The sequence below is a fragment of the Miniopterus natalensis genome, chromosome 17, assembly GCF_054644295.1.
Source record: "Miniopterus natalensis isolate mMinNat1 chromosome 17, mMinNat1.hap1, whole genome shotgun sequence".
Lineage (NCBI taxonomy): Eukaryota > Metazoa > Chordata > Mammalia > Chiroptera > Miniopteridae > Miniopterus > Miniopterus natalensis.
This window is the reverse complement of record NC_142097.1, coordinates 31992467-32015031: the sequence shown is the minus strand read 5'-3', so window position 1 is coordinate 32015031 and position 22565 is coordinate 31992467. Positions and strand designations below refer to the sequence as shown.

The window sequence follows — 22565 nt, the reverse complement described above, 5'->3', positions numbered from 1 at the left end:
GCATCCAGTGCGCCTTGGGTGAGCGCGGACCTCATTCCCACGGGTGATAGGCGCTGACCCTGCGGGACCCTGGCTCGGCCTCGCGGGGACCGCGCTGGGCCAGCGGCCGCCGCGCCGCGCAGGGAGCCGAGGGTTGCGCGTGCGCAGCTCCTCGGCGGCCCGGGAATCCTGCGGCGCGCGACTCCGTTACCAGGGGAACGGGGAGGGGGGCGGCGAGCTTTCCGGCGCCGTCGTGGAGGGGGGGCGCGCGGCGAGCTTTCCGGCGCCGTCGCGGAGCGTCGCAGCTGTCATGGCGGAGACCGTCTGGAACACGGACACCGGGGAGGCTGTGTACCGCTCCGGGGACCCCGTGCGCAACTTGCGCCTCCGGTAGTCGCCGCGTCCCGGAGCCCCGTGCTTTTATGCTCTCAGATAGCTCGAGCCTGAACTTCACCTCTCGGTGCTCGGCACCCCCACTTTTGCCTACGACCCTGAGCACTGCCTCCGCGGCCTCCCCGCGTCTCCCTCTCCGCCCTCAGCTCCCAGACCTAACCGAGCCCTCCCAAGGTCCTCGGAGCCCCGTGTCCCCAGGACAGCCTCAGCCTCACCCTTCCTCCTAGGGGTGGTGAGCGGGGTGCGGCTCCTCAGTTGCGTGCGCCCCGCACACCTTGGTAGCCCCTCCCTTTTCTGTGTGTCCCCCATCTTATGCTCATCGGGTTGTGTGTGTTTTAACGATTATTGTGGGCCTCTCTTTTCCTGACAGGGTCCACTTGCAAAGAATCACATCAAGCAACTTCCTCCATTACCAGCCTGCCACCCAGTGCGGGAAGGACCTCATAGACTTGGGCACTCTGAGGCCTCCCCCAACCGCAAGTGGGTGTATGGTGGTGACCGGTCCCCCTCGGGTGTCTGGGAAGGGCCTGGGGTGGTAGCTGCTGCTTAAGACAGAAAAGGCTGTAGTCTGAGAAAAGGCAGAGACGTTAGGTTCCTTGCCCAAAGTCACATGGCTGGTAAATGTTGAAGTCAGGGTTTGATTAGGCATTTCACCTGCTATATTATGTTGTGTCTGAAAATGGAATAAGACATGATTCCTGCCATCAAGATACTGATTTTTTTTTTTTTTTAAATATATCTTTATTGATTTCAGAGAGAGGAAAGGAGAGGGAGAGAGAGAGACGGAAACATCAATGATGAGAGAGTCATTGATCAAGAGCGCAACTGGGCATGTGCCCTGACCGGGAATCGAACCCCCGGATCGCCTGGGTCCTAGGTCAATGCTCGACTGCTGAGCCACGCCCGGCTGGGCAAGATACTGATCTTAATTGTAGTTAAATGTGGTGAAACAACAAATACCATACTTTAGATGTGTTATAAATTTTTCCTGGTAACCTAAATTCCATTTGTGGCTTTTTTTTTTTCCCCTAAGAAAAAATATCCTCCAAATTCTAAGTATACATATAAACACTTTTAAAAACAATTTAAAAATTGGGGTCTGCTTGAAAAATGTGCATATTAACATCAACTGTGCTCTTGCAGTTTTCCTTATCTGGGAAGGCAGAAGAGTGAACTGTGCTTGTTTTAGGCCACTAGTCTCTTATGCTTTTGTTTCTGTTAAAAATAGTCCTGAACAAGAAGAGTGTGGGCTGGTGGGTTGTGAAGCATGTGTCTCTGGAAAAGGCATTCTCAGCCAGGAATGTATTTGGTTCTTTGTATAATCATCTATTTGCCTTTCCTCTTCTTTCCTGATACTTGGTCCTAAGGTTACAGTGTTTGTGATTCTGGATGTATGGCTTCAGGAATAGTAAAGATGAAAATGCCAGGGTTTCTTTTAAGCAAATGTAGACAATTGGGATTGAGGAAGAGCTATTCAGCCTCGATCTAAATTTCAGCTACTGACACTGCATTAGATGAAGTAATTCCTGGAAGGCATGTCTTCCTTTTATTCAAATTAGAGTAGTGATTAACACTTCGTGTGTCTTAATCCTGGCTTCTATTCATCCACAGCTTCTCCAACCTTTGCCTAGAGTGATTACTTAATAAGTCACTGAACTCCAGCTTGTTTTGTGGCAGACATAAGAGCAGGGACTTAGATGATAACCAACCATAGGACAAGAAGTGGTGCTGGTTTTGCTCAAACATTTGACTCACCCTGTTGTCTTTGGAGGTGGACACCGCCCAGATGAAGATGAAGAGGAGGAGGTTGTGATTGGGTGGCAGGAGAAGCTCTTTAGCCAGGTGAGCAAATGTCAGTTGTCTACTCAGTCTACCTCCACCCAGTCCACCTCCACCTGGCTGGTAGCAGGGAAAGATTATTGATACAGATTGCCAAACCAATTTCCAGAAAGCTTGTAGCAGTTTATATTTCCTGTTATGTTAACAGGGGCAGTGTAGCATAGTGACTTCCATTACCCAATTTTATGATCCTGGGTGAGGCACTTTTCATCTCTGGGCCACATGCCATCAGTATCAGCAGAGTTGGATTAGACCATCACTCTGGTTCCTTTTAGCTCTTACATCCTTTGGATCCCCTGCCCTCAATTATTTTAAATAAATAAGAGTTGGCTATGAAAATATGTCAGACTGTATCAGCTCTATAGAACTGTTTTAATTAAGCAGTTATAGGAACAAAAGTTTGACCTAGTCTCAGTAGATCTCTCTTTCCTTGTGACCTCAGTTTGAAGTAGATCTGTACCAAAATGAAGCAGCTTGTCAGAGCCCTTTGGATCATCAGTACCGTCAAGAGATCCTGAAGCTGGAAGGTTCAGGTAGAAGGAAGAACCGACGAATCTTTACCTACACTGACTCTGATAGATACACCAATTTGGAGGAGGTATTGTTCTTTCTGAGGTCCCATAGCTTCCTTCTCCTTTGCCTCCCTGAGCTTTCTGGCCTCACTGGGTTCTGTGAGTTAAATCAGGAGTCTGTTAAGGGGTGACAGAGCCTGTCTAGGAACTGCCTTGTGCTGCTGGCAGGCAAGCTGGAGTAGAGCAGGCACAGTCTACAGGTGGTGTGGCTTCTGCTCTCTTCCGTGCTGGAGGGCCTGGAGGAGCTTGCAGGGTCTCTAAGGATAGGCTTGCAGGCTGCAAACTGGGAGAAGGAGCCACTAGGCTTGACTTCCTCCATGCTTCATAAGATAAGATAAGTGGGTGGAGTCTAGAACCATGTAGATCAGTGATTTTCAACCTTTCTCATCTCATGGCACACATAAACTAACTACTAAAATTCTGTGGCACACCAAAAAGCATATTATATTTTTTGCTGATCTGACAAAAAAAAAAAAGTATATTTTGCTTCATTCACACTGGACAGCTATTGTTGTGTTGGCTGTTGTCATTTTTTTATTTGACAATCTAAGGTAAAAGAGGTCAGTGCCCCTGACTAAATTAGTCAAGTATTACATGTTTTAAAAATTTTTACTGTACACTTGTTGAAAATTGCTGATCTAGATGAAATTCACCAGAGGATTCAGCCAAAACTCTGAGTGTATATGTTTGAAGAGGAATTCAGTACAGCCAATGGCTTATGTCCTCAGTTTCCCTCAATTATGCCAACATACCCTGGTGGACTTGTTTAACACTTTCTTCAGTCATTACCTGATATGGTCTGTCTTCTCAGCGAGATTTTAAACTCCTCGAGGGAGGGTAGAGCCTCTATTTTCTGAGTTTTGTCTACAACCTTGTAGATCTCTGCAAGGAACAGTTGTTAAGTGAATGTTTTTGAAAGATTGATGCCTCTATTAGGAAAGCTGTGGGTTGGTAGCATATAAAATTTGGGTTGTGTGTTTTGGAAAAGTGAATAAAATTACAGTTAGTGCTCAGTTCCCATGCGAGGATTTTCCATGGAATACTTGTATCCCATTTGGCATCTTCCAGTTGCCTAGTTAATGTCAACATCTACCAGGCAGGCTCACCCAACTTTTTGCTGGTACGTGCTCGGAAATTGCAGGCTCATTTTAATATTAGCATAAACAGACTCACTTCTGAAGGTTAATATGCTGCTAATTTCAGGGCAAACCAAGGTGTGGTAGGAATCTTCTTTGGCTTGTTTGTGCCACTCCTCCCCTGCATTAGCATGTATGTTATGAGGAATAATTTTAGGTTCAGGTCCCTAATGAGGTTTCAGAAGGAAGACTTCCCTTTGGGTAATTGGTCCCATGTGGCTCTGACCAGCTGGATTACACAAGGATGCTCTTTCTTCCCAGCACTGTCAGAAAATGACCACTGCAACCAGGGAGGTGCCATCATTCTTGGTTGAGCGAATGGCAAATGTCAGGCGGCGACGGCAGGACAGGCGAGGGATGTGAGTGCAAGTGTGCATGGGGGCTCTAGGGGGGCCTTTGTGCTCCTTCCATACCTTTGTTCTCGGTATGTCCAACAACTCAGGCTTCCCGTTCTGTAGCAGACCTCCACCTGGGCGTGCTCCCCCAAGCTTTTTGGGGGGCCCCAGGGAAATGACCCTTCCTATGGTGTCTCCCAGGGAAGGTGGCATCCTCAAGTCACGAGTTGTCACCTGGGAACCCTCAGAAGAGTTCATCAGGAACAACCATGTCATCAACACCCCTCTTCAGACAATGTACATTATGGCAGACCTGGGGCCCTATGGAAAGTGAGTGAAGCTTCTCCCTGCCCAGCCCAGAGGCTCACCATCGTCTTCTCTCACTAACCGTCACCTACCTGCTGTAGTTATCCTGGGGTACATGGGAGGGCGGGGCTTCCTTGCTTTTCATTCTTCTTCGTTGTTCTCAGAAGAAAGTAGTTTACTGTGATAATTTTTACTGCAGCCTTTGTCCTCTCTCCTGATGTGTTCTGATTACCTACCTCTTCTTTCCCTGGAGGTGGGACCAGTGATCCTGATGCTGGTTCCCTGCTTTCCAGGCTTGGCTATAAGAATTATGAACATGTCCTCTGTACTCTGAAGGTGGATAGCAATGGTGTGATCACAGTAAAACCTGACTTCACTGGCCTCAAAGGACCCTACAGGTGAGGAGGGAAAGAAAGGGCTGGCAGAGACTGGCGTTTTTTTCTCTTGGCTTCCCTTCTTGCCCCGAGCTGGGGAGATGCTCAGAAAGCCCTTCATCTGTTCTGACATTTAAGCTCCCAGGTACTGGTTCATGTTCTATTCTGGGTCATTGACCCCTAGGATATTGGGGATCCTCTTCTCAGGAAATGTGCAACTACACCAATTCAAAAATGACAGCTTCAGTAGTGTGGTTAAGTGAAAATAATTCTCTGTGCCCTGAATATAGGGACTAACCAGAACAGGGTGATGAACTCAGCCAGGGCTTTTCCTCTGGGCTTATTGTTTTCCCTTTTCATGTCCTGGAATAATAGGACTGTAAATTAGAAATTACCTAGACTCTCCTGTCCGTTTCTGAGGTGAGAAAACTGGGTGACAGGGATGTCATGCTTTAGGGTTTCACCGTGACTTTGAGGCAGAAATGGTCCTGGAACCTATACTCTCTGAGTCTAGTCTGGTGCCCTTGCTTTACCGTTTCCCTCTCCCAGTCATCATTCTGGCCATTGTTGTCATCATATACTCTAAGTGAGGTGTGGGGCCAGTGATGGCTCATCCCTGGGCTAGGTCTTGGAGGGCCCCTTCCCTTGTTATTAGAGCTGGTCTTTTTGTGGCTTTGACCTCACAGAATTGAGACTGACGGGGAGAAGCAGGAGCTGTGGAAGTATACAATCGACAATGCGTCCTCCCTCGCACAGCCGGAGGAGGAGGAGCGGGAGCAGCGTGTGTTCAAGGATGTAAGAGCCAATTCATCCCTAGTACCACAGGGGTGAGCCTCAGCACCTGGGAGCTGAGACCATGTCCGAGGTTGATGTCAGCAGTCGCTAGGTCTGCTCTTAATGGCTCTCTCCTGACTTAGGAAGCATTGCCAACATATCAAACCCAAGTGTGTGTTAGAACATCATCATCATCATCATGACCATTTATTTGAATGTTTACTGTTCTCTTGGCTAGGTATTTCACATACTTTATTTCATTTAGACCGTATAACAACTCTTTGAGGTAATTACTTTTATTACTACCATTTCTAAGTGAGGAAACAGGCTGAGAAGCTAAGCAGCCTGTCTAGGGTCATGTAGCTTGTACGTGTGAGAGCCAGGACTCGGTCCCAGGCCAGTGGATTCTACAGCCCCTGTGTTTCACTTTAAATGTCAGTGGCTGGGACTTAGGCCTCCAGTTCTCTGTGGTATTTCCCATTATTGCTTTTTTTCTCCCATTCTGAACTGAACTCTGGTCTGGCTTGGGTCACATCTTGGGTTTTGGTTTGGTTTCCTTCTGCAGCTCTATGGCCGGCACAAGGAGTATCTCAGCAGCCTCGTGGGCACTGACTTTGAGATGGTGAGTGCTTGGCTTCCTGCAGCACTGTGAGCGGGGTTCAGGCAGAGCATTCTGACTGCAGCTGAGTCGTAGAGCCTCTCTTAAAGGTCCCCAGGACATACCGTACTCTTCAGTATCAAAGAAAGTAAAAAAGAACATACAGAGAATAGTCCTTGTTGATGTTTTTAAAACATTGCATATTATTATAGAACTGTTGGTACATAGAAAAGGCCTTAAAGGGTACACACATGCTGTGGGTGGCTTCTTCTGGGGAGAGGGTGGGACTGGGAGATAGGAGATGAATCCTGGGTGCCAAGAGCAATATGTCAGGGGGTGCTTGTTTTTACTCTCTACACTTAACGTCGTTTTGAATCTCTTCAGTGGTAATGCATTCATGTATTGCTTTATAATTGATTTTAAAAATAAATATAAAGATGGAAATATCTTCCTCACTTCATGTGTATATTTTCCTAAGGGCCCCATAGAGAGGGAAGGGGTGTTGGTTCTGTTTGTCAAATAGTTTGGCTCTTTAAAAACTAAACAAAACAGTTTAGGTCACCTTTTTTATGGCCCTATTCTTGGTGTCCCCTCATTCCAGGAGCTCCATTTCTAAATCTGGAAACAAGGATAGGATTACCCACTGGTCTCCCTCTCTCTCTCTAAAAATTTAACTTTTATTAGTTTCATATTGCATTAGCAACAGATGGTCAGTTTATAAAGTTAGATAAGATAGCTATACAAATACCTAAATTGTGAAACTCCCTAGTTTCTTGACCTCAGCCATCAAGGGGGAACAGGGTCTCCAGCCTCCCAGCACACACTGAAGGACAGCTGTTACGGCCTCCCCTGGATAATCTTCTAAATTTCCCATGCTGTGTTGCCCTCCCTACCATTTAAATTATGTACTTTTTTTTCTACATTACAAATTTTAGATATTTTGGGAAACATCTACGAAGTTGCAGGGTGAGAAGGAAATGCATTTAGGGACACATCCAGATCTGACATCCAATGTCAGGTCTTCCGGGGATTTGTGGGCAGGTTGGAGAAGTGCTGATTCCCTCCACACCTCCTGATCTGTCCTACTTCTCTCTACCTTAGACTGTCCCAGGTACCCTCCGGCTCTTTGTAAATGGAGAGGTAGGTAAGTGTCTTGCCACACACAGATCTCTTAGGCTTTATCACATGCCCCGATGGAGCTGTGAAGTAGTCCACCTAGCTCCAATGGAGGCCTTGGGTTGTCTGCAGTACTTGGAAAACTCAGCCATGAGTCTTTCCTGGAAACACAAGAGAGTTCCTGGCCCTTGAGAGACTTCCGGAAGTGTATAGATCCTTTAGGACTGGGTGGGTGCCAAGGAGGAGAGGAGAATAGGCTGAAATAGTTTCCTGTTTTCTTAGTTTCAGCCCAAGGCTATGAGTATGACAATCTCTACGTCCACTTCTTTGTGGAATTACCAACTACTCGTAAGTAATATTCATAAGTCTCTTTTTTATACCCATCCTGAAAGTTTTCTACAGGCATCTGGTCAGGCCTCCTTCCCTGCTCTTGCATCAAAACTGTTATTGTTCTTTTCATGGCCATAGATGGCTTCCAGTTTGTCAGATCCCATGGCGACCTCTCTGCTTTCACCTTACTTGACCTCTCAGGAGCATGTGACACGGCTCACTTTTCCTCCCTGAAACTTTTCCCTTGGCTTCTGGCTCCATACTTCTCTCTTCGCTCTCTTGGGTAGATCATCAGCCTCCTTGGCTGATTCTTCATCTTCTATTCATCTTAAACTTCTCCAGTATCCAAGGCTGGGCCTTTTCAGGACCATTTCCTGTGTCTGAACCCCTTTCTGTCACATCTTTGCACTACTGGTTCTTCCTGAGTTCAGGCCTCGGCCTAAGTGTCACCTCTGAGAGGTCATCCCTCATCACTCAGTCTAAATGGACCTCCAGGCCACTTGGTTCCTTCACCCCGTTTTAGTTTAGTGCAGCATCATACACCACCTAATAGCCTCTTGTTGGTTGTCAGTCTCCCTCCCATGAGAAGGTTAGGTCCATGAGACACAGGGATCTTTTCTGTCTGGTCACCGAGATATCCCCAGTGACTGGTCATGGCATAGAGTAGACACTCAGTAAATGTTAAGTGAATGATTGATCGAGTGAATGAGTGGATGAAGGAACTTTGTCTCTTTCTCAACTACTTGCCCTCCTCCCAGGTAAATTTACTATCTATTGTCTATGGCTTTCAGACTGGTCAAGCCCAACATTCCAGCAGCTCTCAGGAATAACACAGACCTGTGCCACCAAGTCCCTGGGAATGGTATGGAAAACAAGAGGGGGTACCTGGAAGGGAGTAGGGCTCTGATCCATCTGAAGATTTATCAGGCCAACAGCCACCCCCGCCAGGGAAATTCAGGGTTGGGTGTAGCCCTCCTGTGGCGGCTCTGCAGGGTTGCTAGTCCCAGGGTCCTCTTGCTGCTTTGGGGGGAATGGGAGCAACTTCTAACTGGGTGTCCCTTTGCCTAAGCCTTTTATTTCCTACCTGGGTGATAGTTTTTCTTTCCCCCTCTGAAGGTGACCTTATTGGCCATGGAGAATAAATCTCAGGTGAGGCCTTGCCTACCCCATGACACTGAGTATAAAATGACGCTCCTCTTTTTAGGACAAGGTGGCCTACTTCTCCTATCCATTCTCATTTGAGGCCTCCTTCCTCCATGAGGACGAATCAGCTGGTGAGTAGCTCAGCAGCTGATCCTGGGCCTCGGGCCTCCTCAGTGGTGCCCCTTCTGGGGGAGGGCCTCCCAGGACCCAGCTGTTTCTCTCCCTTGCTTGCAGAGGCTCTCCCGGAGTGGCCAGTGCTCTACTGCGAGGTCCTGTCACTGGACTTCTGGCAGAGGTACCGTGTGGAAGGCTACGGGGCTGTGGTGCTGCCCGCCACCCCAGGTGACCTCTTGTCCCTGCCCTTCCTGTGGCCCCCATGCCCTAGCTCCTAGGAACAAGACTAGCTCTCCCAAAAGATCCATCCGCTTCCAGGGAGAAGTAGGGATAATTAGGAATTAGAAGCATTTAACTTGCAAGATTCCTTGCTCCTGTTGAGGAATTTCCTCCCTTCAACTGAGTGGAGTCGACAACTAACTGTGAAGTCGAGCAGCCTGAGTGTCTGGAATCTGCTCTGTGCTCCTCTGATTTGACCTGCAGCCTTGAGGGAGAAGTTGCATGGCAAAGTGGCTCAGCGTTCACTTTAAGATAATAGCCACTGTCCCTTATTGTGTGCCAGGCATTATGCTGAGTGCTTCCATTTAGTTCTTCCAGCTGTTCTGTGAGGTGCAGGCGGTGGTGGTATTTTCATTTTACTAGGTGAGAATGAGGCTCAGAAAGGTTAAGAAACTTAACCTGGGTACAGGGGTAATAATGGGAGGAGCTGAGATTTCCATTTCGGATTAATTTCCAAACGCGGCCCTAAACTACTGCTATGATAATCTTCACCAGACATCAGACTGTCACCAGAACAGGTGTTGTAGTGGTGACTAGGCCAGTGTCACTGTTGGGGAGTCAGCAAAGAATGACGTGCCCCTTCTGGCCCTGGCCTCATTGCCCTCTCCCTGCGCAGGCTCACACACCCTGACAGTCTCCACGTGGAGACCCATGGAGCTTGGCACAGTGGCTGAGCTGAGGAGGTTTTTCATTGGTGGTTCCCTGGAACTGGAGGACCTCTCCTATGTGCGGATCCCAGGAACCTTCAAGGTGATTTTTGTCTCTGCAGAAACTTCATGCTGGGAACTTATGTTCCCGTCTCACCTACAGCAGGTGGGATCTGGGTTAGGCCCCTTAATTGTTCATTGCTTCATTATTAGCCCCTTCCTTCCTGTTTCTTAAGCCATGTTTTGAGCCAGGTACAAATATCTCCACTGCTGTCCTAGGAGGTCTCTGGGAAATAGCATACTTGAGGTTCCCCTTGGTCCCTGTCAGAATAACCAGCCCCTCCTTCCAGCCCATCACCGAGGCCTTGACAACCAGAGGTGGGGAGGGTGAGCAGGAAGCTTGCAAGACTTATTCTCAGTGAGGTTGGAGTGGCCCCTGCTTTACAGTTAGGAGCCAGTGTTTGCCTTGAGGTGATGGAGTCTGGGTGCTGGAATGAGGTTTCCACAACGGCTGTTTTCCCCAAGAACGGGAATGGGAGAGGGGGCGAGGCCAGCACGGTGCCTGGGGTCTGGAGACTGCAGAACCCATGCTGTCTAACTGCCACAGGGGGAGCGTCTGAGCCGCTTTGGGCTCCGCACAGAGACCACTGGTAGTGTCACCTTCCGCTTACACTGTCTGCAGCAGTCCAGGTGAGTGACCCTGGCCCTCTGCCTTGGGGCTCTTCATCCCTGGGGTCTGGAGAGAGCCTTGGCCACGTGGCACGCTCCCCTGCAGGGCCTTCATGGAGTCCAGTTCTCTCCGGAAAAGGGTGCGGAGCGTGTTGGACCGTCTGGGAGGATTTAGCCAGCAGAGTTCCATTCACAATGTACTGGGTAGGTGCCCCGTCCCGCCCACTGGCCACCCGGGGTCAGCATGGGCCATGGCAGCTGACTACTGTGTTTGCTTCCAACCCAGAGGCCTTCCGCCGCGCCCGGCGCCGCATGCAGGAGGCCCGAGAAAGCCTTCCCCAGGACCTCCTGAGCCCCTCGGGAACCTCGGTCTCCTAGCCTGTGGTAGCTCTGTCCCTCCGTGCAAGAGGACAAGAAAAGTGACAGCTAAGGCTGCGTTTCTCCCTCCTCCTCTTCTTTCCTATTGGAGACCTCCTGAGAACCGGAAGAACTGAGAAAATGCCCAGGCCCGCCCCTCTGCCTAGTCTTCTGCAGGGCTTTCTCCCTGCCTTGTGTCAGTGAAGCCCAAGACCCTGTGGCCCCCATATTCATATTTCAGCTACTGCAAGTGGGCATCGCAACAAGGCATGTTTTTCGGTTTGAGACTAGTTTGGGAAAACCCCATAGTAAGTTCTGTCCTCGACACAGCCCCTTCTCTGGCTTGTCCGTGGTCTCAGTAGCCGTGGGCTGCAGGGTGCTGCCTTCTCCACAACCTCTTCACAGATGGTGGCTCAAGAAGGCAGGAAAGCGAGACCTTAAATTCCCAGCCCAGGAGTCAGCCTCTCCTCTCTAGGGTAGCCGCGTCTGCGTGAGGCTTGTTTTTTTTGTGATACAACTATTTCTGGAGAAAATGAAGGCTGAAGACACTGCCCAGTCTTTTCTGCTGACTGGGTGATATCTTTTATTGTGTTTTTTATACATAAAAGCTTTTTATACTGACTGACATTCTGTTGGCTGTTTCTCTGCTCAGGTGGCTGGTGTGGTTGAGGTATTCTAATGTTGGGGCCCCTGTGCTGCCGCCCTTCCCCTTTGCTGCTCTTTTCTACTCCAGAGTGTTTCTTTTGATTCTCTTAACTCAGCCCCCAGGAGAGACTTAGAGGCGAGTGCAGCTGGGCCTTAGCAGCAGTCCCCTTAACAAGCACAGCAAAGCATGGGATGAGGCCACACCCTCCGTAGCCAAAGCAGAGACTGGCTCCTGCCCTCAGCAGTGTTTTATTGGCAGAAGCAGAACAGGCCACCCAGCCTGCAGGCTCCGAGGAGGACTGTGGGGCCTCCCAGTCATGGGCAGAAGTCAGGGATGGGCTGGGAACAGTAAGAAAGTGGCTGGAAACCCTCCAGTTAACATCTTGCATAGGCTCCAAAACCTCGTTGTTTGGCTCCCAAGGCAGGTTCATTGCTGCTGGGCACCCTAGCTATCCCTCCTAGCCAGAGAACCAGCTCAGAGCTGCAGCCAGCAAAAGCATCAGGATATGGTTTGTTCCAGGGGAAAAAGTAAACTCGTGGTCTTCCCCAGCTTCCCTCTCTCCAAGGTCAGGGGCTTGGGACAGAGTCCTGCGGAAGCAGCAGAAGTGGACATGTGAGGAACTTGCTGGACATCCAGAGATGAGCTGTTTCAGGGTGTTGATGACTAAGCCAAGGCTAGCTGGGTCCTTCCTAAACATCCCCCCCAAAGTTCTAGGCCCTGGATGGGATTAACTGTCAGCCCAGAAGCTAGCATACTGGGAGGCCACTAGGAAAGAGTACCCTGCCCCCAGTGACAAGTTCTGTTGTCCCTGCTTAGAGGCCTAAGAGGACTCAGCCGTCCCATCTGGAGAAGGAAGTGAGGGCCTGATCCCACCCAGGGCTCTTGGGGAAAGCCTCCCCTTACCTGCAGAGGCCTCATTTGCCTTTCCAGGCTGACAGGTTCAACCTGGGGATTTGGCTGCAATGCACAAAGCCCCGGGGGTAGGTGTTGGCCCTGAAGATGTCCTTTGGAACCACGGTGATACCGGTATTGTCACACACAATTCGAGACAAGGAAATCTGCCTCAGGGCTCTGCGCTGACTCTTGGTGAAAACACCTCGTTTCTCCCACCAGAACCTGCCAAGACAGTTGAGAGATGTGGGTGAAGGTTGGGGAGGAATTAGCATATAGTGAGCACCTGTTGTGTGCTAGGTACATCGTCATTCAGTTCTCAAAAATGTCCTGCAGAATAGGTATTATTCCCATTTTACAAATGAAGAGAGCAGTGCAGTGGTCAAGTACATTGCCCGGTATTAAGTACACAGTAACTTAAGTGGCCAGGGCTGGATTTGAACCTAGGAAAAGGCCAAGTCCAAATAAGGTCTTAAACCACAAACTTATTGGAGGGAAACCAGGTGTAGCCCTTTCTGCCCATGTTTTCCAGGATTGTTTAGTGAGGCTGTGGGAATGGAATAGCAAGGCCGAGAAGCCGCCTGGGTTAGAGGTGCTTACAGCTCAGGCAGTGTCAGCCTCCCTGGGTCAGTGGTCTCGCTGCCTCTGACCAAGCTCTCCAGGAGCCTGCTGGTCTCAGATTTTTGTGATCTTGGAAGAAATGAAGCTAAAAAGAGCACTTTCCCTCATTGTTGGGTCTGTGAGTGCTAGTGCTTTTCCTCCCTGCCCTAGGGCTGGTTTTAGGGTCGGGTCACTTACCTGTCTCCACTTCGGGCTCTTGTGAACTGGTTCTCAAAAAGACAAGCCAAAAGCGGCCCCACGCGGGCCCCTGGCAAAAGAGGCTCAGCAATGGCCCCCATCCAGATGTCAATGTTGTCAGGAGTCCCATACAGCTGCAGGAACTTCCTTGCTAAACCGTCGTTTTTCAGCACTCGACTAAGCTGTGCCAGATTCCTGGGCTGGGAGAGCCCACAGAAGCGCCGCCAAGCATTGTACCCTGAGGGGAAGGGGGCAGAAGCAGTTTCAATTTTACCCCTGCGGTCCTCCCATTAGCTCCTGCTTCTCTCCACATTTCTCCTGAGAGCTCTGTGGTCAGGCAACATGAGGCAGAACAGGAGCCCTGTAGGCAGAAGAGGCCCCTACCCAAAGACCAAATGCCAGCGGACAACCATACTTTGTGTGCATCAAACTGAGGGCTGCATAGCACTTAAGACAGTACCTAGAACACAAGAGACTCAATCCGGTTTGTCGAATGAGTGAATCAGTGAAGAAATAAGTGAGTGAACAAGACAAGGAATGAAAAGCATGGATAAACTTTACTCGGAAAAGAACCACCTGCTATATAATCCCATTATAGGAAAGGTTCAGAACAGGCAAATATGTAGAGACAGAAAGATTAGTGGTTGTCAGGGGCCGGGGTGGGAGTGGGGACTGATTGTTGTTATGAGGTTTCTTTTGTGAGTGATAAAAATGTTCCGATATTAGATATGGTAACTGATGCACAACTCTATACTAAAGTCATTGAACTGTATACTTTCTGTGGGTGAATTTTAGATGTTAATTACATATCAATAAAGCTGTTTTTAAATTTTTTCACCTACTCAGAAACTGCCAAAGACTAGCCATGCTGATTTCTCAGCTATCAGGATCTCATACCAGAATCAGGTCACCTGATGTGGTGGGACCATCAATAGGAGATGGCTTGGCCATAACCTGAAGGAACACTAGCCCAACATCATTCATTGAACTACAACTCACAAGCACCATCCCCCAGCTGAACAAAGGAAAGCCATGTCATGTTTTACCAGTGCTAAGCTCTGTTGCGTGGATATCAGGATCCTCCCAACCTCTCTGTGTAATCCCCATTTTATCAATGGATACTTGTTGAGCTTCAATACCCATGACTTTTCCAAGGTCACTCACTACTGTTAAGTGGAGTTCAAACTAGGTCTTCCAGTTCCACATTTGGTGTTGGACCTTGGAAGGATTAGAATAGACTGCAAGAGGTGATACCAGAAAAATATTTCTGGGACAGCTTGCAGGGAACAGGCTTTGAGGGAACAGAATCTCTCTGTGGCATCTTGGGTGGTGAGCAATATCAGTTCTCCAGCAGGGGGTGCCAAAGCTCTTCGGCTGTCAGGAGCACCCAAGTGCCATGAAGGAAAGAAACTGGTTCTGGAGTGCCTGCTGTGGGCCTGCCAGGTGCTCGCAAGTGCAGCAGAAATTCCCCCCACTCTGTTATAACACAAAGATTAGTTTAGGCAGATGGAGCTTCGGGTTGTATGTGGACAGGAAAGTAGAAGGTGGGGAGGAGAGAGGAGCAAGGTGGTGGCCAAAGCCCTCCCCCAACATTGTGGATTGAACAGGAGGAAGAAAGGAGAAATTTTGAATTTGATTCAGATTTTACTACTCCTTAGTTTTGTGACATTGGGAAAATTACTGGGTGTCTCTGAGCTTATTTCCTTTTCTATAAAAGTGACTGTGGTCACTGGGAAGACTAAATGAGTTAATATCCATGGGAGCTCCTAGCAAAATGCCTAATTTGTCTTCTTAACCTGGAACAAAGCTTTCTGTGTCCTCACCAAACAGCCAAGGCAGCCTTAACTTCACTCCACCCTGCCTCAGGCTCTGCCTTTCTCCACTTAGAGCCAGAAGCCAGTTTCTCTGTCCCTGAAACTTTAGCCTTTCCCCTTGGAACTTGCCAGGGTGCTGGGGAATGCAGCGGTTCTCTCTGCCTTTTATATCTGTTTCTCTCTACTTGGAAAATCCTTATCGCCTTTGCTCATCCCCCGTGCCCAGGTCCTGGTACTGCTGTGAACCTAAAGCTAAGACCCTGAAACAGATGGAGAAGTGGCAGGACAGCAAAAGTGGTCCCAGGAAGGCTCTACGGCATCAGCCTTGGCCTTGCGTGCCTCTCAGCCACAGCACCTTCTGTAGACAGTCCCAGGCACCAAGAGCCTTCTCTGAAACCTGCCCCCACCACACCACCAGCAGAAGCCCTGGTGCAAGCGAAGCCTGGGAGAAGGGGTGGGCAGCCCCTCACCTGGGAGACCGTGGTCCCGGCTGCGTTGCATGTTGAGAGCCGCCAGGTCCAGCCCGATCCTTCTCACTTGCCGAAACAGCTGATCCCGGAGCTCATCCACTAACATGGAATCCTGCCGGTTCAGCTTGGCTGGGGTGGCCATGAGGCCCCGGAGGAGGGGGTCGATGCCACCTGGGGGCGGGGAATGTGAGAGCACACATTGGACCAGCCTCTGGGAAGCCCAAGTAGCTCAGAGCTGGATAAGCCAGTCGCTCATGTTCTGTAATGATTATTTCAGAAAATAGAGGCCTGGGTGGACATGAAGAGAGCCAAGGCTGTCAGGGAAATGGTCACACCTACTTAAAGGGAGGGAGGGCAAGCTTCTTTCAGGCCCACAAGCCGCCAGTCTGACATTAGTCTCCTCTTTAGAAACCCCTAATCCCAGAGGGGATGGGAGGCCCATGACAGGGTCTTGGTGGGACCTGCCTTGTTTTCACTGTCCTGGGGAGATGATTAGCGGTGGCCTGAGCAGCAGCTGGCCTCCTGGCAGTAGGCTTGGCCCAACTGGGGGAGGGTGTGCTCCCCAACCCCACTCCCTTCTGCCTCTGGAAAACCTGGTCACCTTCATGCACAACTCGCCAGCTGGCAAAGAAGGTAGAGCTGAGCAGGACACGGGAATTGGGTGCTGAGGCCTGGTATCGGCTGTCCAAGCGGAACAAGAAGGGCTGGAGCATGGTGTGCCCAAAGCGGAAGGCCAGGGTGAAGACATTGGCCACACGAGGGTCCACATTGGAGCAATACCCCCTGTAGGACCCCAGGGTTCTCCTGGCCCGCTCCTTGCCCAGAACCAGGGGCAGATAGTCTCGGTAGGTGATGATCTGGAAGAGAAGACGTAGGAGGAAATTACCTTAGCAGCTGCTTACCCCACACCCTTACCTTTGGACAGAACTTTGGCTTTTCAAAAGGATGCTCAGGCGTGTTAATTCTTGAATGTCATCATGTCAAATGTAGCAATATTAGTTTCCCATTGGCTGATGGAGATGCTGAAGCCCAGAGAGGCTGAATGACATGCAGAGGGTCACACCGTGAGTTAGTGGCAGAATTGGGGGTATAGGCCAGCTCTCAGGTATACACACAATCACTCAGACCTGACTTACTTGAGACACATCCCCAAGGATGTGGTAAAGAGGGCGGGAGCCACTTTTTCAGACTGCTTCTCATGCCAGATTTCCTTCTAGGGGATGCTAGGACCCAGGGCTTCTTACCTGGACCATGGCCCCCACAATCTTCCGAGCCTCATGGTAGAGCTTGTCTCCAGTCCACTGGGGATTCTGGCGTCTCAGCTCAGTAGCCAGCCGGTTGTGCTCCCTCATAAAGAGGGTGTGCATAGCTGCCAGGAAGGGGGTTTCGCTTGATCGAGAGTCACCTTGAAAACCACAAGTTCAGAATCACTATAGCTCTTCCCAGAGAAATGTCCTTCTGCTACAGCAGACAGAGTTTGGGGGACTAGAGAAAGGTGGTGGGACTTCCCGACCTGGGCCAAGCTCCTGGCCCTCATGGCCCTCCATCTCCTCACTGTCCTGTGGGGCAGCTCACTGACCGCCACCCTCTTCCCCAACACAACGGGTCAGGAGGGGAGGACAGCAGGGTCTCGGATCCCTAAGTGACTGGAACAGGTTCGGGTGAGGTAGGAAAAAAAGCACAGGGCAGCTGCCCGTCTCAGACAGGAAAGTCTTTGCCTAATGATTCTGTTCCACAAGATGACCAGATCCACAGCTGGTGGGGGGACCTGGATGACTCTAGGAACCTTGACTTGGGACCATGAGCTTTCCTGTCCCATGAACTGCATCCATGTGCATGTTCTCTACTGAGGACAGGACCTTCCCCCAGCTTTGGACTTGCTCTTACGCAGGAGGGAGGGTTGGGCAGAGCCTCTTCCTGTAGCCAGGCCTCCTCCTTGAGGCCAGGAAGCAAAGTAGATTCCTGAAGGTGGACCTTACTCACAGGCATTTGCTGGCTTTGAACTAAGCCTTTTTGTACAAGGCCTTATTTAATCCACTCTTCAGTAGACCTCTCATGAAGGTGCAAAGAAAAAAACCCCACGATCCTTTAAAAAGGGGCTGGAGCTAACTCCCCACGAAAAAGGTGGTGGAATAGAGTGGAAAGAGCACAGGCCTGGACGCTACCCTGACTTGAGTGCCCACTATGGACTCTGCCATCTGAACTCTGTGCTCTGGATACATTAGTCATCTCCCCTGAGCCCCAGTTTCTCATCTATAAAATGAGGGTGATTATAGTGGCCTCCTGTCAGGGCTGCCATAAGGATGAGAGATGGCAATTTAAATATCTTAAATAACCAGAAAGGACGCCAGTTATCATAACCAGCACATGGGGGCAAAGAGCCCTGGGAGGGTTCAAATTGTGCATCCGGAAGAAGGTATCAGGTACCAGTGTCTAGCAACAGTGGGGGTGAGGGGGGAAAAACCTAAGGGAATTCAGCCCAGAGAAGAAAACAACGCAGGCGGAAATAAAGCTGCTTTCCAGTAAAGAGGCTATTAGTGAGTGAACTTCTCTGAAGTTCCAGAAACACAATGAACAGCAATAGGTGGGTGTTGGATCAAAATGGGGGGACCTTTCTACCAGCCAGCGCTGCTGGAGATAAACAGGTGTTTGCAAAGGGACCCTTGACAACCTACGGATCCTGTGACAACTACAGATGTGCTATGATGTGCCTACTATTGAGGTCTGTAGACATGTACCCCACCGCATCCCAAGCCCAGAACCCAGGGCCTGGCCATATCTAGGGAGACACCACCTTGCCCCCGTCTGACCTGCCAGGAAGCAGGGGATGCGCGCCGAGCGGTTGGTCAGGAGGCAGGGGTCGTCGTGCAGATTGTCGAAGGGCAGCAGGGCCCGGCCATTGTCCCTGAAACGTTGGTTGATGGCCAGTAGCCCATGGTAGTTGGTCTGATTGCGGAGGCGCAGGGCGAGGGAGACCTCGCTGCCATATACCATGCTGGCGTCCAAGAAGGAGGTGAGCGAATTGATCTGGTTCCGAATGATGTTCCTGTTTTGGGGGCAGGAGGCCGCCGAACGGGTGAAGGGGATGCAGTCTCGCTGGTTCTTGATTCGGGGGTCATTGGCCGGAATCTGAGGTAGAAGAGGAACCAGTGACACTGCAGCCCCTTAAGAGCAAGCTTACTCCTCTTGGTTCTCCCACACCTGCTTCAAAACCTTGCTCCAAACTCTCCTCCTTCAGGAAGCCCTCCTTGACTCATCCAGACTCACACTGCTCACCAGGTCAGTTTGAATGTCCGTAGCACTTTGGATCAGAGTCATGAGAGATTAGAAATGGATGAAGCCTTAGATCCTCCTTATCCCAGTGGGGAAACTGAGGCTCAGAGACGGGAAGTGACAACGGTTAGCAGGAGAGAGAGGAATTGAAACCTAGTTCTCCTGACATTTAGGCCTCTGCTTCTTTCATTCCATTCAACTCAACAGATATTTCCTAAGCACCTTTCTGTGCTGGATGCTTTGGAAACATGAAGATCAACAAAGCTCAGCACACGCTGCAGGAAACTGGCAATTCAGTTGAAAACAGACACACACATAGGAATGTAACTCTAAATTGACGTGCCGTTTGCTATGCTTGATCTAAAAGCCAAAAGTGAAAGGTGAGACAGGAAGATATGGGAAGGCTCCTCGGAGGAGGTGCCCTGAACCTGAGCTTGAAGGATGGGAAAGTTGCTACAGGGAGGAGCCAGCAGGGGCCCTCAGAAGTCATGCCTCACCCATACCACGCCCCATGGATATCGCCTTACCTATTAGGGTGAGGGTGTGGGTATATGAGTGCGTACACGTGTGTCCCCCCATCTCCCCAGCAGAGGCTCTGCCCCCTGGAGTGCATCTTTTCTTCCCTGGTGTTCCACACCACCCTTGCCTCTCAGCCTGAAGGATAGCCCCCTGCTCACAACCCAATCCCAGGAACTGGTAAGAGCTGCAGGGCCCTCGGACCCCCCCAGGAAGGAGAGAAGGGTGAGAGCTAAGAGGCCCTAAATGCTTCCAAAAGCAGCAGGCCAGAGGCTTCCACTGTTCCATGGAGCCTGCACTGAACCTGCTGGCAGGCTGCCCCATCCCCACCCCTCAAACCCGCACAGAGCTGGAGCCTATGCCAGGCTCTGCTTCTTGTCTCTGTCCGACCCTCCAGCATCACAAACAGCTCCCTAAGGATGGCACTTGAGTCTTCCAGATCCCCACCCCCAGCTCTTGGCCCAGGATGGAGGCCAGGGGTCTGGGAGACTGGCTGAGGGTACCTTGATGGGGAAGCAGGGGGGTAGCTGGGCACAGGTCTTCTCACAGTCAACGCCTGCACTGAAGGCCACTCTGGCTGGGGTCTCAGGGGTGAAGTCCAGGTCATGGTCGATGAACTGGCCCCACTGCATGAACATGAGGGCCCGGCCCTGGTCGGAGGCCAGCCTTTCTCTTGGGAAGCGCACGATCTGGTTAGACACTGCCCGGACCTAGTGGGGAAATAGGTCAGCATGTGGGGGGGGGGGACTTCTAAACCCCAAAAAGTGTTGGAGCCAGCGGGGGACTCAGGGGGCAGCAGGTCGCCCCTACTGGAGTTAACACAGAGTCTCTCCTCCTCTCCTGCCCTCCCCTCCCCCCTCCCCTTTCCTACTTTGTCCCACCTCCTCTGTGGCTGTCATTCCTAGAAGGAGGGTTTCTGGCCTGGCTCCTGAGGAGACCAGGAGGATGAGAAGGGGAGAGGCCAGGTTGGCTGGCTCAGACCCTGCCAGCACTTCCAGAGAGGTTATTACATCAAATCGATAGGTCAATTTATAACCTAATGGATAACTGGATGATAGACATGATTGATAGATGCATGGACTAGTTGCTAGGTAATGGATAACAAATAGAGAGAGAATGGATAGATCGATGGAAGAAAAATTAATAAATAGATTTGATAGATGGGTAGATGATTGTTATATTGACATGGATAGAAAATTGGTGACTTGATAAGTGTAAAATAGTATACAAAGATCAATAGATATAGCTAGATGAAGGTGCATAGCCCTTTATAAAAGGGTAAGCAAAAGTAAGTTTACAGTTGTAATGCAAATAAATAATGCAATAATTAATAATACAACAACAAACTCTGTGTTTTGCATACTCAGAACTGTAAACCTACTTTTGCTCATTCCTGTAGTTAGCAAGATACTTTGACACTAATTCAGAAAAAAATACTGTAATGATTAGCCTTAATAGATTATATCCCATATGGATGTTTATTTAATATTTATTTCATATTCATACCAGCAACATGAGGCAGGTTTTACTCTGGCTGGCTGACTCTGGGCTGTACTTTTACACACACACACACACACACACACACACACACACACACACACACACACACACACCCTGAGATCAAGCATCTTCCAGGTCCTCAGCCCCAACTCACAAGAGGGAGGAGGAAGCCACTGCGCCTCTTGCCAGGGTTCCAGCCGTAGGGGAGCGACCGCCCATCCTCATACTCGGCCGGCAGCCAGCGAGCCAGGGGGGTGTTGGAGGCCCCCAACCAGGGTCTCTTCCTGCAGCAGGGGGTGGGCCGGGGTCAGCACTTGGCTGACCCAAGCGGGCCTGGACACCACTTGGTGTGTAGGGATGGGTGGGGAGGGAAGGGAGTCCCCCAGCTGAGTCAGGTGCAGCCCCTGGCACCCACCTGTTGTTGCATCTCCCGGTGATGGTGCGATACTTGCTACTGCACGCCTCCTCCTGGCCCTGGACGGCACAGCCACTGGCCTTGGACAGCAGCCACAGCTGGGGTTCCGTTAGCACATCTGGGGGTGGGGCAGGGGCCAGGGGCCTGGATCCAGGATCCTAGCTCCTTCCCGAGCTCATCTGTTCTGTACCTCCCATCCCTTTACCCTCTCCCCTCCCAACACCCCACGTCTGCGCACCTTGCCTCCCCCATCCCGGCTCCCTTCCACTCCCAGGCCAGCGCAGCCCTGGGGGCTCAGTGGGGAGCACAGTACCAGTGACATTGAAGGACTCCTGGAGTTGCAACTTCTCTTCCAGCAGCCCCAAGGCCACGTGCATATAATCGGCAGCCTGAACCACTGTCCTAGTGGCCGCTACCGGTTGTTTGAAGTAGAACAGGAGGTCCGCGGGGCTGGCAGAGCCGCTGCGAAGGCGCTGCTTGATGCTGCCCAGAAGGAGGGGGAGGGCCGATCAAAGGAGGCAGGCCCCCTGCGGGGCCCCATCCCAGGCGGTGGGCAGCGGGGAGTGCTAGCAGATATACGGATGGGAGGGAGGCTCTGCCAGCATGGCACTGCCCCATGGGCCCGGGGCAGGGTGATGGGTGAAATGACCTTGAATGGAGCCCGTCCTCCCTCATCGACCCGTCCAGGCCCACACAGACCCCAGACCCAGGCCCACCTCCTCTGAGTCTGATTGTAGGCGGCATCCACCAGCAACTTGGCCTCTGTTATGCAGCTCTGAAGGACCGAGGTCTCCACTGCCCTGGGGGAAGCTGCTCAGAGGGAAGGAGACTCAGGATCCAGGGGAGCCACAGCCCCCCAGACCCAAGCCCTTCCCCCTCCATTGACCTTCTCCTTGGCCATCCAAGGGCCATTACCTGGGGCAGTGCCCACACAAGGCTGGGCCAGGACAAGAGTGACGACGACCCCTGCCAGGGCCAAGAGCAGCTTCGTCTTCACAAGGAGACCCCCAGCCACAGCGGGGCAACGAGTGACATGAGCGACACCCATGTCTTGCGTACCGGTGGACTCCCCTACTCCCCTGTCACCTGGAGGACCCCAAGCTGACCTCTCCCTCCTCCTGCTGTTCTTTGGAAGCAGCTGGGAAGGGACTTTTATATCCAGTCCTAGGGTGTGGGAGGGGAGCTCTGGGCCCCAGAAGCCCAGCCTCTTGAGGTGGAGCTCTAGAACTTCCCTCTTATTTTGGGGGGAGTCATGACACTGAAACACCCCTCCTCGCCACT

The 22565-nt window shown here is 50.9% G+C and overlaps 2 protein-coding genes across 4 annotated transcripts; one reads left to right on the top strand and one right to left on the bottom strand.

Annotated features, from left to right (window-relative positions):
* The first annotated feature begins 289 nt into the window (after positions 1 to 289).
* On the top strand, positions 290 to 11583 carry MKS1 (MKS transition zone complex subunit 1). 3 transcript variants are annotated; one of them, XM_016210648.2, is made up of 18 exons: positions 290 to 369; positions 743 to 852; positions 2144 to 2214; positions 2654 to 2809; positions 4181 to 4278; positions 4456 to 4584; positions 4854 to 4958; positions 5621 to 5729; positions 6274 to 6330; positions 7408 to 7450; positions 7705 to 7770; positions 8544 to 8614; positions 8957 to 9026; positions 9130 to 9237; positions 9905 to 10038; positions 10543 to 10625; positions 10711 to 10808; positions 10891 to 11079. In XM_016210648.2, exons 1-18 carry the CDS (start codon positions 290 to 292, stop codon positions 10980 to 10982), a joined length of 1680 nt encoding a protein of 559 aa, XP_016066134.2. In that variant the 3' UTR covers positions 10983 to 11079. The 3 variants fall into 3 exon arrangements, with proteins under 3 accessions (XP_016066134.2, XP_087682357.1, XP_016066133.2); XM_087826231.1 differs by having other exon boundaries at positions 743 to 873; positions 2096 to 2214; XM_016210647.2 differs by having other exon boundaries at positions 10711 to 11583.
* Positions 11584 to 12521: 938 nt separating this feature from the next.
* EPX (eosinophil peroxidase) lies at positions 12522 to 22332 on the bottom strand. Its single transcript, XM_016210693.2, has 12 exons — positions 22200 to 22332; positions 22001 to 22094; positions 21598 to 21767; positions 21285 to 21402; positions 21024 to 21153; positions 19873 to 20079; positions 18391 to 18709; positions 16825 to 16985; positions 16182 to 16437; positions 15581 to 15751; positions 13297 to 13534; positions 12522 to 12723 (listed from the first exon to the last, which is right to left on the bottom strand). Exons 1-12 carry the CDS (start codon positions 22330 to 22332, stop codon positions 12522 to 12524), a joined length of 2199 nt encoding a protein of 732 aa, XP_016066179.2.
* Between the last annotated feature and the right edge of the window lie 233 nt (positions 22333 to 22565).